Source organism: Aphis gossypii, chromosome X (genome assembly GCF_020184175.1).
Source record: "Aphis gossypii isolate Hap1 chromosome X, ASM2018417v2, whole genome shotgun sequence".
Classification (NCBI taxonomy): Eukaryota; Metazoa; Arthropoda; class Insecta; order Hemiptera; family Aphididae; genus Aphis; species Aphis gossypii.
Window position 1 is genome coordinate 48940045 of NC_065533.1, and position 19385 is coordinate 48959429.

The 19385-nt window shown below is 25.1% G+C and overlaps 2 protein-coding genes across 2 annotated transcripts in view; one reads left to right on the forward strand and one right to left on the reverse strand.

Moving 5' to 3' along the window:
- Positions 1–19385, forward strand: part of LOC114124432 (uncharacterized) — a 32884-nt gene that overhangs the window by 13036 nt on the left and 463 nt on the right. The window lies entirely within an intron of this gene.
- Positions 4–19263, reverse strand: LOC114124431 (condensin complex subunit 1-like). Its single transcript, XM_050207175.1, has 26 exons — positions 18043–19263; positions 17843–17980; positions 16278–16465; positions 16037–16197; positions 15822–15972; positions 15187–15453; positions 14502–14663; positions 14267–14437; positions 14048–14210; positions 13279–13441; positions 10444–10621; positions 7279–7554; positions 7010–7212; position 6798; positions 2921–3045; positions 2739–2859; positions 2605–2677; positions 2367–2454; positions 2175–2280; positions 2009–2118; positions 1806–1920; positions 1594–1721; positions 1360–1499; positions 1161–1293; positions 705–1060; positions 4–627 (listed from the first exon to the last, which is right to left on the reverse strand). Exons 1-26 carry the CDS (start codon positions 18158–18160, stop codon positions 374–376), a joined length of 4089 nt encoding a protein of 1362 aa, XP_050063132.1. The 5' UTR covers positions 18161–19263; the 3' UTR covers positions 4–373.

Sequence of the window (19385 nt, forward strand, 5' to 3'; positions counted from 1 at the left end):
GAAATATTTTGGAAAGTTAGTAAGTATTCCTATTATTATTTATTTGATGCCACAAATTAATAACTTACATGCAAAAAAAAAAAAATCATTCCATGAATACTATTTATTATATTGGAAAAAAAAGACTTAACCCAACCCTAATATACGTTTTTCATATATATATATAATATATACCATTGATTTGACACAAAACAATAACTTATATGCAAAAAAAAAAAAATACGTCCAATTTATTCTATATTAAAAAAAAGTTTTATTTAACTGATACATTTATTAACTATTTTTTACGATTTAATAAAATAAAGAAAGATATTTTTTGTGATAATATGTCATTATTTAGGATTTAGGTTATGGAGTTAAACTAGTTGAACTTTTACTCATTTTGTTTCTTAGCTCGTTTAATTATATTGATGTCACTATAATCAGTTTCACTATCTTCATTAGCTTTAATATGAGCAAGCTCCTCATCATTTTCTCCTCCTTCACTGTTCTTTTCTATAAGTTTCCTTTTAACTTTGTTTTGACATCTACCACTTTGTTTTGTTACTAACTTTAATGGTTCAATTTCATTTTCTGAGGATTCATTGGCAATACTAATGGGTATCTTCTTTTTCACTGTACTTAAACCTAAATACAAATAATATAAATATAAAAAAAATATTAATTAAAACTAAACGTTTTAGATAGGTATAAATAATATTTACATTTTTTAGGATTTCTTATCAAAATTGGATCAGCATTGTCATAATCTTCTACAATTTTTTCAATCTTCCTGCTTAATTCATTTAATATTTCTTTAGTGGCTGGTTTTGCCATTTTAGAATTAGTACTTATAAGTTTATTAAAGCTCATGTAAACTTTAGGGTTTTTAAGTTTATCCATGTAACATGATATATTGTCTGAGAGCTTAGTTAAGCTTTTGTCTGTATACTTAATAAGCATCAAGCAATAAGATATATAATATTCTTGAGTTTTATCATTTGATTCTTTTAGTCTTGTACATAATTTGTTAACTATAGATTCAATTTGGCGTTCTTTCTTAATGAGTGGAAGTAAAAATCTAAAAAAGTAAAATCATAATACTAGTATATTTGTGTATCTACAAACACAAGTTTAACATAGGTTATAAAATATATAATATATATAAATCAATATAATACTTCATGATTGACAGAAAATCATCTTCTGGTACCAAATCTTCAGGATTGGACAAGATCGAAATAATATCAGATAAGACATTGTAAAGAGTGTTTCCTTTTTCTGCAATAACTCCAAAAAATTGTCTTGCAGTGTCTGAAAAACAATCATTTTTAATTAAATTAAATAATAATCAAACATCTAAAAGTGTAACAAACATACAATTAATAGTTTCATCTTCATCGACAAGCAGTTTAGCAATACCAGCAATTTTTCCTTTAACTTTAATCATTTCTTGACGTATAAGGTCTATAATGGTCATTAAAGTACTATAGCGTACTAGATTGCATTTATCATGTAACCTTAAACATTTGCAACATTTGAATATTAAAATATTTTTAAAAACATTTAAAATTAAATTTGATTATGATAATAGATTTTATTATTTAATTTTACCTTGCATAAAGTTTATCAATACAAGGTTCCAACAAGTTTGGGTGCTTGAAAATTAAACAGCCAAATCCAGATACGAGATCAATGACTATTTCAAAGTTGTCTGAATTTTCAATTAGATTTAGAAACATCTATAAAAAAAATCATATATTTTGCGTTATAATATATTATTTTTATATTACATACAATTTATTTAAAAAAAAAAAAAATCAAACCGGTAATTGTTCTGTACAAAATTTAGAGGAAATCAACATGAATTTGATCAATGATGTGATAGCACTTGACTTCAAATATTTATGGTTAGAGACACATGAGTCTACTATATATTTTCTGTAAAAAAAAAAATTAAAAATTAAAAAATATTTATACTAAATTATAAAATAAGTACAAGTGTACAATAAACATATTTAATTCTTACGAAAAACGAGCAAAAATTCCATTTCCATATACAAGTTTTTCATCACATATCAGTCGAATATGATCATTTATAGCCTCTATTTCAGCCTCTATTTCTGAATCATGTTCATCCTATAACAAAAAAATGTATATAGAACAAAACTAATGATCAAAACATTTTTTCATACATCACGTTCTTTAGCTATGCTAACTTTCGAACTTTTAATTTGATATTTAGCTTTAGCTTTTCGAATTAATTCTTTTGCTACGTAATTTTCCAAATGATTGTACTGCCTAATAAATAATAAATAAAATAAATAAATAAATAAAAAATATTGTGTGAACATTATATATTAATTAAATCACAAAAATAATTTTACTGTAGTGCAATATGACCAATGATATAAATCAATTTTCCAAACATCACAGAATCAAATAGAACTTGGTCATCTTCCTGCTGAGGAGGATCTAAAAAATAATTTATTTGCACAATTAAATAATGATATTTTTAAAAATTATTTATGATAAATGGGCTTAACTGGATAAATAATGTTTTTTTGAAGAGGTAAAAAGAATAAGTTATTAAGTATTCTAAACTTTGAATTATATAATATTTACCATGTTTATTTATCATAGAAGAATACAATTCTTTAATAAATCGCATACAAGTAATATCTGGTTTAATTGTCAACTACAACATATAACACAATTACAGTAATTTTTTTTTACTATAGATAACATACAAAACATACTTTATAAATTATGTTCACAGCATTTGAAGCAACACCATTGAATAATTGATCATCACTTTCATTAAAACATTTTTGTACTACATTAAATACCTTTGGAACTAACTCGTGATTTTCAGTAAATCTAATGACATAAATTCAAAATTTAATATTTTTTATTAAAATAAAATTGTTATTTTAATTACCTTTTATAATTTTTATGAGTTATTGATTCCAATATACTGCAAGAATAAATAAATAATTGATGATTGCCACATAATCCATATTGGAGAATACTATCTAAATTTCCCATAGCCATAGAGGTTGTGCGCTGAAACAAAACAGTAAACAATGTCGTAAAATGTAAAATATAATAATAATATCAAAAGATTGAGGTGGTAGTTCAAAAACCGATTGATTTAACATTTAGAGCAGGCCCAACCCACAGTTCGCAAAAATATTTTAACCAGAGACCATTTTATAAAATTAGAAATAAAAATGCTATGCTATTACCATCGATAAGGAATGTCTGGAGATTAATTTTCTTAGAACCCAGAAATAAATCGTATAGGTTGTGAATATTATTGTATTATTATATTATTGCATCTCCCTTATGGCTTTCTCGAGAATTAAATTGCATAGGATGAGTGAAATCAAGTTTCCTTGTTTTAATATCCAGTGCTAACTTTAAACGCTTAATACATTGATTGTTCAAATCGTAATCTGTACACAATTTACAGATACAATATCTTCCATGCACATTTTCGTCTTATCTACCAGTTTCTTTGGGATTCCGAACTCCTCCATTACACTGTAAAGGCTTTCCTCGTGGACACTGTCATAAGCCTTTTTAAAATCAAAAAATAATTGCCAGACGTTTTGGTGGTTTTGGACTTTTTTATATCAGTTGACCTATAATTGACAGCTGTTTGATCGTTGATCTTACCGTTCAGAATCCGCACTGATATCTTCCTAGGTTTTCTTCCACGTACGGTGTTAGCCGGTTTAATAGAATCTTCGCAAATACATTTTAAGCCGAGTTCAGAAAAGATAGTTTTCACACTTAGTTTTATCGCCTTTCTTATGGAAGTAAGATTATAGCTTCATTCCGGTTTTTTTTGGTAGGTGTTCTTTCCATATCTTCTGGCATAACTTAAACATGAAATAATGCATTTCTTTTCTGTCGCACTTGATTAGTTTACTTGGTATTACATCTATTCCAGGTGATTTAAAATTTTTAAGGCTATCTATTGCTTTGTAGGTATCTTCTTTGGTCACTTCATTTATCAATGGTTCGGCTTCATACTGTTTTTCCGTCTTGTAGGGTTGTCTAGGATATCTACATTTAACAATTTAAAAAAGTATTTTTTTTCCATCTTGCCGCTCTTTCTTTAGTATCCATGATTAAGTCATTATTACGATTCTTGATGATTTTCATGTTTGGGTTATAGAATTTGTACTGCTTTGTTCTGAAAAAAATGTCTAGCCTAACCCTGTGAATTACTTTTTCCCGCTTCTTTTAATGCCTCATTGAGATATTTCCTTTTTTCTCTGAATGATTCGTTTGCAACTATTCCTCTCTAAGGTATAAAACTGATTTGTGTCTACGCTTTTTAAACTAATGAAATTTTCTTGGGCTATCCGTCTTCTCTCTACTGCTTGTTGGTAGTATTCATTATACCATTTTTTCTTAGTGCCTTTTATTTTTAATACATGTTCTATCACAATTTCTTTAACTGCTTTGCTAACTCTATCCAGTCTTCATCTGTGTCACTTAGTTTAATGTTTTATTCACACTCTTCCACATGACTAGCATATTTTTGTTATATTTCCTAGTTCTTTAGCATCTCTAGGTTTATTTTTATCCTTATCCGCTCCTCTAAAACTACGTATTTCTTTAATCATGTATGAAATATTTTTTGAATGAATATTAATATGACCTATCTAGTTGCCATTTGAGCCGTCAAGTGATTTCCAAGTAGCCTTATGTATGGTTTCGTGTGGGAATATTGCGTTGTTTATTATCATATCTTTTGTGGCTACGAAGGATATAAGTCTTAAGTCCATTTCCATTAGTTGTTTCATGTAGATTTTCTTTCCCGATCATTGGCATAAGGCGTGTTTCGTTTCCACACTTGTAAATTGGAATTCATATCACTTAATATCCGTTTGATTATATTTGCTGGTAATTTTTCATAGGTTTGTGATATATATTCATTCTTCGTGGAAAATATCCTTTATCTTCCCCTGTTTCCGTAGATGCATGTACACATATTAATATAATATTCAATGGTTTCGTATCAACTCGTAGTAAATTTATCCTTTCTGATATAGGATTAAATTCTTTTAAATAGCTGTGTTCCAGAGTCTCATGTGCAGCAAAACCACATCCAGAGTAGTGCCCCTTTTCCATACCAGAAAAATACACTACATACTTCCTTCCCAACTTTAGCTGTCCTCTTCCTGGTCATCTTATCTCTTGGAGGGCTATTACCTGTATTCCATACGTTTCTATCACACCAGTAAGATTTTGAAAAGCTTCAGTTCTGTAAAGGCTCAATAAATTCCAAGTCGCGATCTGAAGTCCAGTTTTCTGAATCCTGTGTCTAGTCTTAACTCCGTTTATCTGTGTCCTAGGCTGATTTCGTTATGGTCTCATAAAAAGTGTTTTTTACACGGTAGGGTTATCAGCCCTACGCCCAACCCCCAACCGGAAGGACCAGAACACATCAACTATTTCTGCTTGAAGTTATGAAGATACTGGGAATTACATTTTTTACAATATATATATAATTAAAGTTAGTTCAATATGTAAAAACGGTCATATAATGTTTATTGAGGGATCGCAATGGCGATGTCAGAAAAGAAAAAAGGGGGAGAGGATTTAAAAGTTAACAATTGGCTAACTGATTCGAAGACTTCCTAAACGCACAAATGTCCATTTTATATACCTACTACTGAATTCGAGAAATGTCTTCAGTTGCATTTTGTAAAGGTGAGCTAAAAATGGAACAAAATGCTATGGTTAATTGGAGTAGTTATATACGTGAGGTATATGTATGGAAGTTAGCAAATAATCAAAATAAAGAAATTGGTGGTCCCAGTCTTATTTTTGAAATAGATGAAAGTTTATTTGTGCATAAAAAAAATAATGCTGAACATCACAGCAATGGAACATGTCGGGAAACCAATACGTGTTGTATAATGAGTGTACCTAATCGATTGGAAAAAACATTGTTATCTATAATAAAAAATATATAAGATCAGGCTTAATAATTTTGTCAGATTGTTGGAAAGCTTACAATAATTTTCAGCAAGCGAGATTCCAAAATAATACAGTTAACCATAGCTATAATTTTGTTGATCCGGATACAGGGGCACGCATCCAAAACATAAAAAGATTGTGGGGTTCTACTAAATTGGGAAATAAAAAGCGTTGTGGAACGAAAATCAATTTTTTGGAATCGTATTGGGCAGAACTTACACGGAGAACATGCATTTGAAACTATCTTAAAAGATATATTTGAATTCTGGCCTTTATTCTAATTATGATAAAATATATAATATTATACTTATACTTTCTTATACTTACTTATGTATTTATACATATAATTTTTTTAAATTTATAATTATAATACATTTATTTTTCTAACATTTCATTAGTATAAATATAAATAATTTTTTTATTTATTATATTGTTTATTTTAATTATGGTTAGATGATAACAAACAATAGTGATGATTGATGAGGCGATAAAAAACAAGTACCATCCAAACACCGGTATACTTAGATCAGATTATACAATGTAAATGATCTAAGCCGATATATATGAAATATGTTTATTATTCCGAATGCCGATATTACAAAAATAAAAATATTCTTTAACGAGTAGTAAGTAAAGTATTGAATACTTTCTAACTCCTAGAAAATGCTTTTTTATGTAAAATAATTTTTTATAATAATAATATAATATTTTAATAGTACATTAGAAAAAGTAAGAATTTTCAATTATTTATTATGCAATCGACCGATAATGGTAAAATTAATATTTATATCAACTCCTGCTCTATAATACCCAAATACGCTAAATATCCTTTAATTTTATAAATATAAAGTCTTAGCCCACATCATATTCTATTGAATCATATTAAAATATATAATATAAATAATTATTTATATTCTTTCAAAATATAATAACCATAAAACGTTATAAAACAAAACTAAAACAATTTTAAGCTAAAAGGTTAGTTATAATTTATAAAAATGTAACTATAAATGTAACGTGTTAATAGTACCTGGCAAGCAATGATAACATAAGAGCAGCAACTACTTGATCTTCTTCAGAGATATCTTTAGATTTACTGAACCATGCCCATAACACCGTAATGCATTCATCATCTAGTGTTTTATTTTTTATCCATTCAATAAGTAAAGCTTTAAATGCTTTTCTATTAGTGACACTTAAAGTTTTTATTAAACTTACAAGTCTGGTCATAATCTAAAAATAAATAATTATGATATATAATTATTGAAAAAATAAAATCAATATTAAATTTTTCATTACAGTTTCAGCTCGTGTAGTAGAAGTGTCAATGTCCTCTTCAATATTCAAATATATTGTTTTATAAGAATTCATCATAGCTTCTTTAATTTTACTATCGGATGAATATATCAACGTTAGCATAGCATCAATTCCAGCCTGAGTATGAGGTACACCAAATTGATAAGCGGTTGTAAAAAAATCAATAGCTTCTAATGACTCTGATGAAGTATTACCAAACATCAATTGACTTATAGTATTTAATGCCTTTTTAATAGTATGCAAATATTTGTCACAATTCTAAAAATAAATATATTAATTATATAAATAATATAATATTAGTAATATAATGAAAATATAGAAATATTTATTTAGATGAATCCTAATGTTTCTTTTCTTGTACATTCACGTTTCGGTTAACAATTTAACATTATTCGATTTCCAATGAGACATAAAACGTGTCAATATCAGAGTAACGCATATGAACATAAACAATGTACGCTGAAACATGTGTTCAAGATACTTGCTACTGTGAAACGAGACTACCTATGGCAATGTTTATAATAAAATACTGTAATTAAATAAAATTTCTGTCAATTAAAAACAGAACTTTATACTTGACACTTATCTAAAATAGTAGATTCCATGTTATAGAAACATTATTAGCTAAGACGATTTTTTAATTGAGTGTCGAGACAATTCTTTATTACCTAAATAAATTAATAGTTATAATATAAATTATTTACCACTTATCTGTGCCATAAAACTAAACTACCCTGTCATATGCATTCTACTACACGATTTAAATCTTTATTATCGTGACTGAATGGTAATAATAATAAAGATTAACACTCTTTTCATGGATGCTATAATTTTTGATTAGGTACATATTTATATTAAAATATGATTGGATTCTCACATGGTTTTCTATTTTACTGACAAACATAATATTTAGTTTATTTTTGAGGGATATGGCACAAGTATACTAATATAATAATATTTATGTACTTTATTTTAATTTTAGGTAGAGTGCATACTGAAGTCGCAAATTCATAATGTTGCCGGTAGAGCGCAAATAACAGGATAGTCTAAAACTGGATAATATTGGGATACTTATAAAAAATAAATTATAACAATTATAACTGATGTTTTGGCAATATTCATTTTCTAATGTTGTTTTACTTAGTAGAGACAAATTTTGTCACTATTATCGTCATGGTGATAATGTTAAATGTTGTAATTAAAACTTAGTAATATTTGATAATTAAATTATTAATTATTAACTATAAAAATATTCTTGGATACCTATCCATAAACAATAATTTAAATACAATCAAATTTTTGTTATTTTATTTTTGAATTAATGGCACATTAAAACATTCAAGAATCCTAAGAAAATAACTATATCAATGTTCCAATGTTTAGTAGAAAACTAACATAATTCATTAACTTATAAATGTATTACAGTGAAACTTCCATGCAACGAACTTCCATTTAACGAAATTTTCTATTTAAAGAATTATTTTTTGAGAATCATGATCGTCATTGCTAGTTACACGTAAATTTCCCTCCAAATATCGAATTTGAAGTTTCTATACAACGAAATAATTATTCGATTAAAACTGGTTTTTGTAAATGTTGTCACTATTAAATTTTAAACATAGTTATAAAATTGTACATGAACAATGTATCCGATAAAGATAAGACACAGGTAGGCAAAATTATTTATTTTAATGCAGCATTTCAGTTCCAATATTGTAACCTAACCGGTATACACACGATTTTTTCTCATTTTATCTTCGTCCGTACAATAAAAATGTCGAAACAAAAATGTTTATTTATCACCGATAAATTTGAAATTTTAAACGAAGTCTATAAACGTGTTAAAAAAAGATATTGCTGAAAAATATAGAACCTATATAGTAAAGTTGGAAAAAATACATAATTCTATTTAACGAATTCCTCCATATTACGATTTTTTTTTTGTTACTTATTCGACTTTGTTTTATGGAAGTTTCACTTTATTCATTTATTTATAATTTATTAGTAATATATATTAAACATAATAACTCTTTTAAGATTTTTAAGAAAATATAAAAGTATAACAAATAAATATTAGAAATCTGCAGCTTGTATTAATTGTACCTATATAGATTCTATGTTTTAAATGTTTTTATAACTATTAATTACCTAGCTTAATATTATATTATTCAAATAGATTTATAAAAACAAAATTATATAATCATCAATTTTTTTAGTACCTACTGATGAATTAAAAATTTAGTACCTAAACATTTACCTAAAAGTAATAAAAATAAATTATTAGCTATAATATTAGGTATATTTAAGTGTGGTGAGCATAGAAGAGGGTTCTATGGAGATCACGAAGATAGGCAACCATATATAGTTGTTAGTGAAGAGTAAAGAAATAAAGATGCAACTTTTTAGGAATTATTGAAAAAATCTGTAATAATGATAGTAGTCTATCTGATATAAAATTAATTATAAAATAATATAAAACATTTATAATATAATTTAATTATAAAAATTCTTTTAAAATCAAACACTAATTTTCCCTAAAAATACTAATATTTTTAAAAGTATTATTTTTGTTTAATTTTAAGACTTAAACCAAAATTTTTGAAAAATCTAATTCCTAATTTTGGTATGCCGACACTTGGGTGCAGAAAGTTGGGCGCGGAAAATTGGGTGCGGGACTTTAAGGCGCAATGACAATTGGGTGCAAGACAAATTAGGAGCAAATATCAATACATTTTAAAATTCTTAAATTTTTTTTTTTTTTTTTACATTGATATAATATATTTATATTATTTATATAATATAATATATATATTATTATTTATATATTTTTTATTATATTATATTTTTATTTTAACTAAAATAATTAGTATGAATATATTATATATATTATATAATATATATTTATTATATTTATTATATTATATATTACTTAATATGTTAATACTTTTCAAAAAAATTAGTGCTAACATTTAAAAGAATCACTTTGTACGTAAAATAAAATTAAATAGAATTATAAATATTTCATTCATAGAAAGTATACTAAATTTCTAACGTTTTATTAATTTAATATAGATATAGTTTTAACACACTAAAGAAAGGTCTTATTTAATTAATCGATTAAAAAAAATAAATGTATTAAATAGATACCTGAAGATGCATAATTTTCAATTCTGTTGAGAAAATATGCATATGTAAATCATTTGAATTCATTCGTTGTAACTTTTCAATGTTATTTAAATCCATTGATATCATTGGATTTTCGTAGTACCAAATATTTTTTAACACAATAATATATTGGTCTGACAAATTATTTTCATCTTGCACTCTGAAATTAAATATTTTTAGAATACTTAATTTAACAATCTTAAAAAAATAGGCAAGTGGGTATTGTTCTGCAGCACATTAATTAGGTGTTGAGTGGGTAACTATAATGGACGTGTTAAATTTTAAATCAATGATATAACATTGTATATGAAAAACAATTCTGAATAGAATCTGTCTGTATGCCTTTATCACTAAGTATATTTCAAGGTATAGGTTTTTGTATAATAGTTATAAACATAATTTATTTTATCATTACTATTCCAGTAGGTATAATTTTTCCTGATTAATTTTGAAAAATACTGGGAATTTTTAATTTTGGCCAGTAAAGTACAAACAAAATCTAATTTACTATCCATAACCACCTCTTAAGTTGAAAATTGAAGCATTTTATTGACAACTTATCACACAAATTGATAATAAAATCACATATCATTGTAAAATCAATACATTCATCGCTAACCTCAGAATTTAAAATTATAAAATTTATTTTTATGATAATGTATAACAACAATTATTTTAATTGATACAAAATAAGTGGGTGGAAAAAGGATTAAAGTTTTTTTTTTATTCAGGTCATCACATTTTAGAGCTGAAAAGTGGTTTTTGGTAAATATTTTTAACTATCATAGAATTGAAATTTTCAATAAATACTAAACTTTTGATTTTCTAGACATGATTTAATTTTCTAAATATTTTAGCTCATTTTAAAGTGTTAAAAGAAATTCAAAACAATTTCAAACAAATAAATTATGTGAATGTATCTATAAAAATATTTTCTTGTTCTTAGTGAAAGTTTGAAACATGTTAAAAATATAGTGCTTATCACACAATATTCTAAATATTTAGACAATTTTTAATCTATTTATAGGTAAAATATTTTTTTAATTTGTTATAATTTATGATAATAAATTATTTAAAAATGTAGTACAAGATCTCACATAATTTGTTTTTATATCTGTATAAAAATATTAAAAACATAAGAGACAATTTCTTTTTATTTATAACATATATTTGAAGTTGAAATTTCTATAAAATTGATTAAAATTACAAAAACAACAAACTCTAAAATGTTGTAGTAAAAAGTTTAGCTTTAGTTTTTTAGCTAAGATTTAAAAAGAATATTGATTATTTTGTTATAATTTAAAAATATTATTTGTGAGAACCTAAAACGATTATGTATATTATTAATTTTACTTTAATGTACAAATGGTGTATAAATGAATTAAAATTTAAAATAATATCCATTATGGAACCAATTTAACACCTAATATAAAACAAAGCAGTATCCACTTGACTAACTTTTTTTTTAGATTCTGAACAAAGTGATTAATGTATTGTCTTTACACTATTGTTTTTGTTGTGTGTGCCTGTGTACTTCAATACACAGAATAATGCTGTGACATTAATAAATAAGATTTTTCATAAGTTTGGCTTACAATAATTATCAAAGAAGTTGAGCATTGGTCAATTAAAAAAAAATTAACGAAATAAAAAATGCACGCCTTAAATAACGATTTACATCATATACAACAATACCTACCTATCATTTCTTTCAAATCCACACCTATTGGAGTGACCTACTCTTTATCCGTGGCCCACTCGATACCTACTGTATATCAGAATATTACCCATTTGTCCACCCCTTTTTTTTTTTAACTATATAAATTATTTTATTTATTGATGCAATAACAGGTATATTAAGTCACAAGGATACTGTGGTATCCATCAAGTGTTTGTAGAAAAAAAATATCATACATAATTGTTTTTATATACATACTACGTAGTAAAGATAATACAACTCATTAACAGTTAGAGATATAATAAAATGGATTTCTATAAAAGATTTTGAAAAATTGAATTTTCTTTTTAATAATTTGTAATAAATACTAAAGAAAATACTAGTATCAATAACATTTCTCTCAGATACTAAATACTTAAGCACATGTTCTGAAATATTGAAAAATGTTTAAAACAATGAGTTCGAGTTAGAACAAATTGATCCTATCTTAGTTAAACCAAAACTATTATAATTTTAATTATATTTTTATTATTTTACTAATTTAGAAGTGATACAAAACAAATTCTAAAATTGAAAATTATGAAACATCTTTTTATATCTATTAAAAAGCAAAATAATGTATTTTCGAGGAATAATGAAAAGTTATATTTTCGGTATGACTTTTATTTTCTGGGTTAAAAAAATTGTCAATCCACTTTTGCATATTGTTTAAAATAGTGATGGCGAACCTATGTCACGTATATCATAGAGTGACATGTACATGATCTTTAAGTGAAACACGCAAGGTTTGTATTTTTATCATTAAAGTCATGGATGTAGGCATTTTTAAGTTTTTAAAATGGGTCATTAAATTACAACTAATTGTTGTTGATGTGTCAACGACACACAAGAAAAATAAAACAGGAACAAAAATTTTGTTTGATTTGTGTGTACAGAAAGGTTCGCCATCCCTGGTTTAAAGCATACCAATGTGTAGACATTTTCAAGTTTTTTTTATAAAAATCAATATTATTACTCTAATTTTTTTTTTTCAAAAATCATAAATAAATAAAATTATAGAGTAATATTATTTTATGGTAAAAATTAATTCTTAGTTTTAAATTCATATAGTTATTTAATACTACATTAATATTACATACTGAAATAGTGGTTCATCCTTGAATGTTTCTCTTCCACATAATAAATATTTTAAAGCGGACTTAAATTTGTAAGAAGTAATAGAACTTTTTATCTTTAACAAAACTTCAGGTAACTCCATATCCTTTAATACTTCAACTTTGCCAAAAGTGTCAACATTTTTATCTAAAAACCATATTTAGTTTTGTAATTGTATTGAAATAAAAATAAAAAAAGTATAACAATTTAACATAATAAATAATAATTTCAATTTGCCTAAAAATTTTTAATTTAATTAAGAATCATTATTAAAAAATGAATAAATAGATTTAAGTTAATTTAAAATTGATAAAAAAGCTTAATGTTGTAAATTATAAATTTATAAATAATTAAAACTAAAATATATAGAAACACTTATAACTAGATTTATATTAATATATATACAATATACCATTATAATATTTGTAAATAGGTAGTTTAAAGTATTTAGTTCTATATGTATGATTTACTAATAAAACTTATAGAAAAATGATTCAAATGTGATGATCATCACTGAAGATAATCTTAAAGATATAATCTTTAGCGGAAACCATGGTATCAGACCATACATTTGCGCACATGGAGTAATCTTGTTTTGTTCAAATCATAATAATATTTTTATTAACATTATAGAATATTATTATTTTTTATTAATTACAAAGTGTGAATATGTGGTAAATAATTACCTCGTACTTCACCAAAAGTTAAAGACAATATGGTTTACCTTTTTATAATAGAGGTAACTAAACTTACCTTCAAAAGTTAACTCTAAAAATAATTTTAAAGATATCTCAATTGATGGCCACAAATCGTCTTTGACAATTTCACTATCTATTTTAAGTTTATACAATATTTTCGTACATTTTAAAGTATAGTTTTCTTCTTTTAATTTATCATGTAGTTTGTCTTCTGAAAACTATTATTAACTTATTAGTATATTAATTAACTAAATATGTGTTTTAATTATTTTACGTCATAGCTAAAAGGGTTTAATTTGATTAACGCTATGATAAGTTGAATAGCACGTTTTGTAACATATGCACTTTTGTCATGTAGTCTTTCTTCAGCACAATCTAATATTATTCCATACATATGTTTTGGTAAACAGTCTACATTTATTATATCAGTAAACAAATGTAATACCTAAAACATTTTAGATTAAAAAAATTAGTAAATTATAATAATAACTTATATTGTAAGTACTTACTTTAGATCTGACAAATGCATTTACATCTAATAGATGATCTTGCATAGTTATTAAATAATCGTTTCTTGTTTTCCTTTCAAACTCATTTAATTCATCATTATTTAAAACATGAATAATCAATTCTTTCAAAACGCTCAAGACACAAATTCTCATAGTGTACGGCTGAAATAAAATTTTTAATATACATCAGTTTAAAAATAATAATATTCATGAAAAAAAAAAGATAGCAAATAGGCACCAGACACATAATTATATAATCAATACATTCTTCACTCCATTTAGAATCAAAAATACCTAATAATCAGGGCTCGGAAGTTCTAATAAATGCATAGTTCATCAAAGAACATCTAAAGTAAGACACAATTATGTTTTACACTTTTCTGATATTATACACAAAATTTTATTTTGCTATTTTTTTTTTGCATATTAACAGTTAGTATTGCTATTTTGCAAATTTAGAATTTTTAGTGCTATTTATGAGCATAATATTATTAAAATATTTTTTTTAATAAATTTATAATTTTTTCAAGTTGAATATTTTTTGTTTTGTGTTATTTATAGCACATATTTTGAAAATTTTAAGTGCATATTTAAGAAGTAAAATGTAATATTTTTAGTGCTAAACTTTCGAGCCCTACATATAATTTAAAAAAAATTCATCAAATTAAAATAACATATTACTTACATCATTTTCTAAGCATGGCAACAAATGTTCAATATTTGGCAATAATAATTGAGGGCAATGTCTGGCAATTTCCACAAGAAAAGCACAACAAGATTTACCACCAGCTATTTCCTGATTATTGATTTCTTTTATACTATCTACTTCTCCTGTTTCTGCGATTTCTTTAATAATTAGTTCGATTAATGAAGATCGGTTATTTCCAGACTTAATTACTTGTAAAACAATATTAGCCAGAGGCAATGATAAATGTTCATATAATTTTAGCAGCTAAATAAACATAAATTGTATATATTAATGATTTAAAAAAAAAAAATGCAAATATATTATTAATACTTGATAATAAAATACTACTTGTTAATAATTTATAATAACTATAAATTTCAGTTGTATTTTTTAAAATCATAAAATCTATTGTATGATCGTATGGTCAGAATTTATATTATATTATAAGAGCAAGTCAATTTGATAAGAATATTTAGTTAGATTGTGTTATGTTGATTTGAGTTCAACTGGATTTAGGTTGAAGTTAAAATTTTAAGTTATATAGATACTCAATTTTTAATGCCATGCATGTATTAATATAAAAAGTTAAACAAAAAAACAAATACAATAAACAAACAAGTAAATAAACTTACATGAACTACTTTGATTTTAAATTGTTCTGTATGATCATAGTCTGTAATAAATATTGCTAGAATTTGCATAATACTGTCACAAAGTGATTTAGTTCGCACCAAAGCAATATTAGGATTTTCCAATTGAGTGTAACAACAAAAAGCAATATACCTAAATACACAAAACAATAATGATTGTATGAGATAAATTATAATAATTTATAATAGGTACTTACGATATTAAAGTATGATCAATATAAGGAGGATCATTCAATTGAGTAATGTTATTTGATATAATACTGTTTATTGCTTTAAACCCAATACTCAATTTGTCTTCCCAATTCCAATTATAATCAGAAATATGTTTTTGAATCACGTCCTGCTTTTTATTTTTACCCTAAAAATGTTTAATACTATAATAAACTGTATAAAAGTATTTATTTATCAAGTATAGGTTATTTGATAAAAACTTAATACTTTTGTTTCAAGAAGTAATAATTTATATTCTTTATAATGAGTTTCAAATTTTGTGTTAAAACTATGAACAAACTCAACAAAGAGGTAAATATTCATTTTTATGATATTTTTAAACTGATGTTTCAAATCTAGTGGCATGTCTTCAATTTCTCCATAACTCATGAAATGTGATGCAATAATATTTAAACCTAAAAATATAAAATGGATTTTTTAGTTATTAGTTATAACCCAAATAAATAAAATCTTAATTATACATTTGAAATTGAAATAACTTTCAAAAACTATTAATATTTGTGACAACATACATTTTGAATTTCATATTCTGAAGCCAAATATTTTAGTATATAAAAATCAAAATTTCAACAAGTACTTAATCAGTTATAAAGTTTAAAAATATTTTAAGTTTAGGTAAGTAAAGTAGTAGGTTAACACGAATTACCTTGTATACTTTTAAGCTTTTATTTTAAATATTTATAAATCTTAAAATAAATTTACTTTTCATAACAGATTTTTTATAATTTTTAAAACAACAAAACTACCAAATTCTAATTCTAATATTTGAATACTGATAGCTAATAAATTCAAATTAAAAATAAATACTTATAATTGTATCAAAAAATTATTTAAGACAAATGACAAAAAAATTGAAAATAACCGTAAACAACTACAAACAATTGTACTTTTCTGTCTATTCACTATTTTAAATTTTTTTTTTTTTTAAATGTATGTACTTGTCTTTTTCAAGTTTTCAAAAGACATCTTTGTAAATTATAATTAAATTAAACACAAGATAACATTAATTGATGTTTTCACAGTATAGTTTCAAAAGCTACAATTTTACTTTTCATAAACAAAAGTCAAATCTATGGATGCAAATCAAAACTACGGCATAAAATATTTTTATTGGTAAATCAATGATAAAGAAATAAAAATTTTATTTTAATTTAAAAATAATCTTTATATTTAACAAAATTAAATAATCATGATTCTATATGAGGTATGTTTTTAGTATTTACGTTATATCAAAACTAAATGATAACATATTATAGTAAAATTTTTTATTAGTATTACTACATTATTATATGGCATAGCAACTTGTTTTTTCTTCTTTTATTGGTAGCGGGTCGATTACCCAAAAAAGAGTAAATTTGTGGGTCACCAAAACAAAACAAATGAGAAAAACTGGTATAGTTGAATTAAAAAATTATGATCAGTACTTATAAAATACAATTAGTATTATTATTTTAAATAATAATTTATATGATATCTTCATTAATAGTAGCAAGACCATATTAACACATGGACAAAATAGACATTTGTCCTGGGCTCACATGACCAAAGGGCCCATCGGTGACTATCACTAACTATGCAATGTATTATTTTTTTGAAATAAAAATTTATTTTTTATTTTTATTTGACCATTTACATATTTGGTAAATCAGGCTTTGACATAATAAATAAATAAATGTATGTAATTGTATTAACTAGGAACCTTGAAAATATCTCTACTCGATATAAACCTAATATTAAATTAATATATAAAGTAATAAGTACTATTAACTTACTATTAACAAGAATCTTTTCATAAACAAAGTGTAACTGATGGAAGTCAATTTGATCAATAAGCTCAATCATAGAAAAAAGTTTGTCAAAATTTTTAAATATTGACTGTGCACCTTCTGATTTCAAATCCTCGTAACATGCTATAAGTTAAATGTACAAATATATTACTATTTCAACCATTTATGTAAAGTAAGTATCTCACCTTTTATAGATGGTTTTAATTCTTTCGGATCTAGTAGCTTTTGAACCCTATACTCTACAGTAGAGGGTGTTTGCAATTGACTTCGATCAGTATAAATAAAAAAATCTTTATTAGCCATTGAGTACGAGTGTTAGAACTATTAAAAGACAATAATATTTTCAAAAAAAAAGTACTTTTGATTAAATTTGTGATGTTAATAATTGTTTACAATAAAAAAACCACAAGAACAGTCGAACATCGAGCACAGAACTATATACTAACAAGTGTAGAAAATCTGTGCACCATAAACACGTGTTTAACTCAACAAGTATCCCTTCCGAGCTAGATTAGGTTAGGTCACGACTTAAGATAATATATACTATCTATACTATCTTAAATCGTGGGTTAGGTATATCATAATAACTATCAAAATATTCTTCCATTCATTGGCCATACCATAGCTGGAGGTAGCAACCGGGTGGATGATTTGACCATATCTCAAACTATATACGGTAAGGGTGGAAGGCATGGAAGGCAATTTGATCAGTAGTCGACTGGTTCATATCATGGCTGTAAATAATTTTATCTACATCTATATTTTTTAGTGACAATGATAAGATAAAATTTTCTGCCGGACTATCGCACGAGTATGCCATAGGATAGCACACCTACAAAAGTGACAAGTTGGCAAAATTTAAAGTCATGCAAAAATAAATATAAAATTGCATGCGTTTTCTTTAATTTTACCCAGTAAAAATCATTTTTGGCGCGCGAGTATATTTAAAAAAATTTGAATTCAAATTTTACCATGACCCCGAAAAGGTTCGCCATCCGGCTGCAATAGCCCAAAAACGATGAACATATTTTCATAAACACAAATTATACATAAAATCAAAAACCAGCGGCACCTCTGGAGACTGGACAATTACCAGGAAATATAATAATGTAATTTATTATAAACTTACATGATACCAATAATAACACGTTGAGTTCCTCGTAATATTTGGTACGCGTTAACCGATAATCCGCACGAAATCAGTCCCGCAACTAAATAAGTCGACTACGTGCCAATATCCATTATAGTGACCTACTATGTCCGAACAACTAAATATTGAAAAGAGTTCTTGCTATTTTAAGTAACGGTAGAAAAATGCTTGCAAACCAGCTAACAAATACCAGGTACTTAATATAAAAGTGGCTACAATTCTATAAAGGAATGTAATACTTTCTAGTTAGAGTTTAAGTAGGTACACTCAAGGTTAGGTTGTTTAATTTTTAATTAAAGTATGGAAACCATGAGCAGCTAAGCTAATTATAATCTGCAAGAGCAATCGGTTTTGATAAAAAAATAGGTGGATGTTTAG